Here is a 6,542-nt window from a genome sequence, read left to right on the forward strand (position 1 = left end):
AATACTTACAAGGTTATTATTACAAGTGAGTTTTCATTTACTCTGGTATTTGTCTCTAGGAGAGAAGCCATGTCTTATCTTATCTGACCAAAGTTAAGAGATCATGTTGAAACACCCATTAATGTCTTAGTGTTTATTTGTACCAGTTGCACGGAAATAAATACCACCAATTTACGTAAAACCATCTTTTTCTCAATGTTCCTGTCACCTCTCATTCATATCCTTGAAGGGAAAAAAGCATCCTCTCAGGCCTGTTTTAATGTGTTTACAGCACTTTCTCAGCTTGAAAATGAGAGAAGTAAATATATTTCTGGTATTTTTGGTTATCTGTTGTAGATTATAATTTGACCTTTGGCCTTTGTCCCAGGACAAAGCCTGGAGAGAAAAGATTCAATGACCCTGAATATTGTTGTTTTATTTTTAGAGTTCTTGATATGAAACTATTGTTTATCCCTCTGGGTACATGGACAAAAAAACAACAGTTTAAAACAGCAAACTTAAAAAAGTCCTCTTTCTCTCCTTGCCATCTCTGCCAAATGTAGCTCCCTTCTGCCTCCTGGATTTGCTAGTTCAATTTGACTAAGATGGAAAAAAAAAAACCAACATTTTTTTTTTTTTTTCCTGCTAAGGGGTATGATGAAAGCTAATAATACCGGGATTCAGCAAATTTATAGAAGATACAGGCATTTTTCTCTCTGCTTCTATTTCCAGAAGTTTAACTCCCAAGTGTTAAGATGAAGATTACTCTAACAAACTTAGGAACAAATAGTTTTTGGTGGCAATACTGATCTCTGTCCTCCTACATCTTCTGACAGTTTCTGAAGATCTGTACAAGAACTTCCTGACCTTGGAGCATCTCATCTGTTACAGCTTCCAAGTGGCTAAGGGCATGGAGTTTTTGGCATCACGGAAGGTAAGACAGCTCAGGGGGGACCTGAAGTATCATTCAGATCACAGATCTGGAAGTAAGATTTCCAGTGCCAGCCACTGGAGTTTGGTTAGGGACTGTAATTTGTTCTCCACTGCTGGGACTATTCGAAGAGTTCTGTTGGAGAGACCCCGTGTCTGCTAATTTAAGGAGGTGTAAGGATTTCATGAAATTAACTAACTCATGTGATAAATATTTATCGACCATCTATGAAGTGCAGGCAGTCTTCTAAGCAGTAAGGATACTGTGTGAACTAACAGGCAAAACTCTCCTCCTTCATGGAGTTTACATCCTATTGGGTAAAACAAGTGGTGAACAATATAAACAGGTCAAATACATAGTAGGTTGGAAGGGAAATAAGCACTATGGGGAAAAATAAGCAGGAAAGGGTTAGAGAGTATACAAGAGTGCTGTGTTTGTGTGTGCATATGCTTCTGTGTTTGTGTACATCAATTTTAAACAGAGTGAACAGGGAAGGCTTTATAAGAATGTGACATCTGAGCAGCGACCTGGAAAAGGTGAGGGACTGAGCCTTGCAGATATCTTGGCATGAGAGAGTCTATTTTTAATTTATTTTACATTCATCACCATCCATCAAAAAGTATTTGTTAGTGGTATAATTAGAAAGCAGGAAGGACAGGCTTCAGATGAGAGCGATTATAAAAGCTAAAATTAGAAAAGTAGGCCAAACAAAGGCTGAGGTGGGGACGTGACAAGTTACAAATATTCCAGAGGCTGTAAACACCACGGCGGGAGCGGGGTCGGTTGAAGTCACCCCTCTGGAAAGGGTAGAACGGATGGTTTTATATTAAGCAAGGAAAATTCAAATTAAGTTTTAGGAAAAATGATCAGTTGACAGAATGCATTGGCTGCACCCTCCTGGGGTGGGGTGGGGAAGAAAGACTTAACATTTTTGCTTTTCTAAATTAGAGTGAAATCTCTAACCCATTTCTTTTTCTGAAGCTTAAACCTTGTCACAGCTTTCAGAGCCTCAGGATCGCGAAAGTTTCTGTCCGGGAGCTCTTGTCTCCTTTCTCCCAAGAAGAAAATAATATTTTATTATTATTTTTAAAGGCCAGAGCCTGCTGTTTAGTCAGGGTATCTTTCGACTGGGAAGGGAATGGGGTGGGGACCGTCAAGTTCCCTTGCATCTACCAGCTGGTGTCTTGAAGACTACCTGGTTGTTGGGCTGAAAAAGGAAGCTCTTTGATTGGGGGAAAAGTAGAGAGGACTATCTAGTTTTTGGAGTCTCCTGTCTTGCTCAGTCATGCTTGACAGAATGCTTTTGAATATGCCTCTTTCAGAAGGAAGTGCTGCACAGAGACAAGGGTGTGGGGTGGTCAGCCATGCCTGGTTCCCGGGATCACTCCTGCCCTGGCTTCAGAATTCTCCTCTGAGCCCTTCATTCATTTATAAATGTTCCCCAGACTTTTATTCCCTTACAAATCTACCAGGTGAAGCTAAAGCTGCTCAGTAGTAGGAAGTTAAATGAGGATGGGGAATATCTAGACGAGAGAAACTGAGGACCAGAAAAGAGTGGAGAGAAAGCAGGGGGAATTAGGTTTTCCTTTTTTAGGGCACCAGAGAATCAACTTGACCCGTGAGAAGCTGAAATCTCTTTCATAGACCTTTATGATAATCCAACACTTTGAAACAGGATGAGCCCCACGGGGGATGGTTTATCAGAGCCGGTCATTTTCAGTTCCATATGGAACCGAGAAACCAACCAAAGGCACCAAACCAAGGAGAGCCCATTGTTCCTGATTTCTGAGCATTCATTCAGAATAGGAGGGCATTCTAGGGCCTCCTTAGAATAACAGGTTTTAACCGTATATGGTGCCAGGCGAAAGGGATATGTGGATGTGACCAGAAACACATTCTTAATTGTGTCCAAGAGAAGTCTATTTACGACTCCATCATCATACTATAACTTAATTATTTAACTCCAAAATCTGGGACTCTTTATGGGATAAGCAGATGTGTGTCTCAACAAAAGTCAGACTTCTTTCTTAAAGTGTTGATGAAAGATATTAGCCCAGTGCTTGTTAATCAGTTGGTTTTCTGATGTGGGGCTTTTTTAAGCATGAGGTCACAACAGATGCAGAAGACATCAGCTGCGCCGTGACCTAACGTACACACGGTTCTTTTTGCAGTGTATCCACAGGGACCTGGCCGCACGCAACATCCTCTTGTCGGAGAAGAACGTGGTTAAAATCTGTGACTTTGGCTTGGCCCGGGATATTTATAAAGACCCAGATTATGTCAGAAAAGGAGATGTAAGTTTCAAAGATGAGCCCAGTGCTCTGTTAAGTTGCAGGATCCAAATTCCTCTTTGCAAGCTTCGGGACCTTCTTTGGGAACAAAGGAAATGTTTTCTTCAGATATGTGCTAAGTTGGGTTCTGATTCCTTGTCTTCTACCCTCTTAGGCTCGCCTCCCTTTGAAATGGATGGCCCCAGAAACAATTTTTGACAGAGTGTACACAATTCAGAGTGATGTGTGGTCTTTCGGTGTCTTGCTCTGGGAAATATTTTCCTTAGGTAAGTCACTTGCTTTTTGTTCCTCCATCCATACTCCAAAGAGGATGATAGAAGTCAGTGGCCCCAGTGCACCTTTTCCTCTCCTGTGTTCCACCTTGATCTGGTGAAAGTTACTTGGAAGCTTTGGATAGTTAAAAAAAAAAAAAAATATATATATATATATATATATATATACACACACACACACACATATATATACACACACATACATATACGAATATACAAAAAATATATAAATATACATATATATGTATGTATGAATGTATTTGGGAAGATGTTCAAGAATCACGGTTTTCTATAAGAAAAAAATCAAATCAGATAATGTCCCATTCCTGTTTTATTCTAGGTGCTTCTCCATATCCTGGAGTAAAGATTGATGAGGAATTCTGTAGGCGATTAAAAGAAGGCACTAGAATGAGGGCCCCTGATTATGCCACACCAGAAATGTAAGACTGAACACATCTTCCTATCCTTTCTTTGCTCACAAAAACTCCCCATGCCCAGAAGACTTTTCATGATACAGACCTCTTTCATGGCCCCATCTGTATCCTGCTTCTCCCTGGAAGTCTTCCTTGATAATCTCAAGCAGAGAGTCATCTCTTCTGGAAACAACAGCACTTTATCTATACTCACGAGTTAGTTTTTATTAGATATCAGTTTATAACATTTCCCGTACATACTTGATGCTCCAAGTGTAGGGCTCTGTGTTTTATACGGTGTTGAATTACTATTTAGTGTCTGGGCTCATGGTGGACTTTTCATAAATGTTTACTCACTCAAGTGCTTGTTTTCAGCATCAGATGAGGAAGAAGGAGACAGTTAATGACATTAGTGTTTTGCTTCTCTAGATACCAGACCATGCTTGACTGCTGGCACGGGGAGCCCAATCAGAGACCCACGTTTTCAGAGCTGGTGGAACACTTGGGAAATCTGTTACAAGCTAATGCTCAGCAGGTTTGTGACCTCCATCCAAGAAGTATATCCAAGGCCTCCTCTCTTCCTTAGACCTTCTCATAGCCACCATATTCTTACAGAGCTGAGCAATAATGCTTTTTTAAAAGCTATAACTCCCTGTTTAGACAGATGAGATCCTAACCACTCATTCCTCCTGATAATATCTTTTTCTTGTCTTCAGATACTCTTCTGAAGTGAAATTAATCAATCAATCAATAAAAATGAGTTGGGGGTGCCTGGGTGGCTCAGTCATTAAGCATCTGCCTTTGGCTCAGGTCATGGTCCCAGGGTCCTGGGATCCAGCCCCGCATCAGGCTCCCTGCTTGGTGGGAGGCCTGCTTCTCCCTCTCCCAGTCCCTCTGCTTGTATTCCCTCTCTCACTATCTCTCTCTCTGTCAAATAAATAAATAAAATCTTTAAAAAAATAAAAAAATAAAAATGCATTGGTCCACAGAATATCAACAATGAACAGAATTTCAAGGAATTTTTAATACACTGTATAGGCAAACCCATATCTGAACCCTGCAAAATAGATGGCTTTTTCCTCAGTAAAATCCCAGACCCCCATAACTTCCACTGGAGGATTTTAGAACTGTAACCTTTACCATTAGCAAGTTATTTAATCTCCAGTCAAGGGCCTCTTAATACCATGAATGGAAGCCAATTTCCTCTTGCTTTTCTTTGGAACAGGTGGGGAACAATGGGTCAAATCTGTTTTTATCAGTAAGCCTTTCAGACATTTAAAGGTATCACATTGCCCTTTCTCTCTTTCTCTTGATGAAGTAATGTTAAATTGTGCGACCTTTTCTCAGAAGACCCATTTTCCTGCACATTTATTGCTTTTCTCTAGACTGGCATCAGCTTTTCCATTGCCTGGACGTGTAGAAGCTAACACTGGGTGACATACCCTTTAAAAGACTTGGCTCTTGTAGGTGGGGCTTTGTGAAGAAATGATTCCTCAGCCCTCCGTGTTCTGTTGCCACATCACTGGCCACAGCCTGCTTTGTCTTCCTCGTGACCACAGTTCTCTGCGGTCCCCTTACTCCTCTTGTTTTTATATGAACTCCTTTAACTTACTTTCATATATACATATCCCTCTCAAGGGCCCTTTTGTTTTTGATAAACCATTTTTAATGTTGTCTTTAAGTTCTGCACTCAGATATGAAAGCGACAGACCCCATGGCCTTTGTTTCTCATGAAAAGGCTCTTGAGGGGCTGGAGCCATAGCAATAGAACTCCATGTTTGTTGTTTCAGGATGGCAAAGACTACATTGTTCTCCCGATATCAGAGACTTTGAGCATGGAAGAGGATTCTGGACTCTCCCTGCCTACCTCACCTGTTTCCTGTATGGAGGAAGAGGAAGTGTGTGACCCCAAATTCCATTATGACAACACAGCAGGAATCAGGTACTGTATATGGTCAACATCCCCAGGGGGACGGGGGCACTTCAAGGTCATTTGGGGAGGGGGTGGAAGGAAGGCTGCATCTCACTTCCACATTTAACCTTAGCCCTGAGACTGCTGTCAAGGGAAGTGCTCCTTGAAGAGGGCTGGGGTAGGTGAGTTGGTTCCCATCTGTAGTCCACATTGCTGCCATAGCTGTTTCTTTAGAATTCTAAGCCCTGCAGCTGCAAATAGCTGGAATGCCACAGTTTGTTAATCTCCAGAAAAAGAGACCAATTTTATATAGACATCTGTATTTAAATTATCCCCATGTACTCTTTTATTAATGTGAATTAAATGGCTTAGGAAAGATTCAGGAAGGAAGAGTTTTATGCATATATGAGAACACACATGTCTCCCTGGCCAGGATGCAGTGTGCCATGGGGATGTGTCCTGAATTGGACTGGACAGCACATCTTCGGAAGCCCCTCCCTAGTCTGATTTTCAGCATTTCATTTGCATAATGGGACTTCTGGACTTACTTAAAACACATGCACTGCGGTCCTCTCCTGATTTGTAAAGGGGTTCTGAAGGCAGCTTTCTTTTTTCTCTCTCCCAGCACCTGTGCCTGAGGAAAGAGTTGATACAGTGTCTACAATATGATATTAAAATAGCCTTTTACTAAGCCTTTGTTCCCCTCCCCCCACTCTTTTGGGTGTTTTCCTCCTGTAACTGCCG

The 6,542-nt window shown here is 41.4% G+C and overlaps 1 protein-coding gene across 1 annotated transcript in view; it reads left to right on the top strand.

Annotated features, from left to right (window-relative positions):
• KDR (kinase insert domain receptor) overlaps positions 1-6,542 on the top strand; it is a 44,699-nt gene that overhangs the window by 30,046 nt on the left and 8,111 nt on the right. The window contains exons 22-27 of the mRNA XM_081812366.1: positions 816-913; positions 3,082-3,204; positions 3,356-3,467; positions 3,814-3,913; positions 4,316-4,421; positions 5,677-5,828. Of these exons, the coding sequence (XP_081668492.1) occupies positions 816-913; positions 3,082-3,204; positions 3,356-3,467; positions 3,814-3,913; positions 4,316-4,421; positions 5,677-5,828 (691 nt within the window). The remainder of the gene's footprint in view (positions 1-815; positions 914-3,081; positions 3,205-3,355; positions 3,468-3,813; positions 3,914-4,315; positions 4,422-5,676; positions 5,829-6,542) is intronic.

Source organism: Leptonychotes weddellii, chromosome 2 (assembly GCF_054177405.1).
Source record: "Leptonychotes weddellii isolate Sample4059 chromosome 2, ASM5417740v2, whole genome shotgun sequence".
NCBI lineage: Eukaryota > Metazoa > Chordata > Mammalia > Carnivora > Phocidae > Leptonychotes > Leptonychotes weddellii.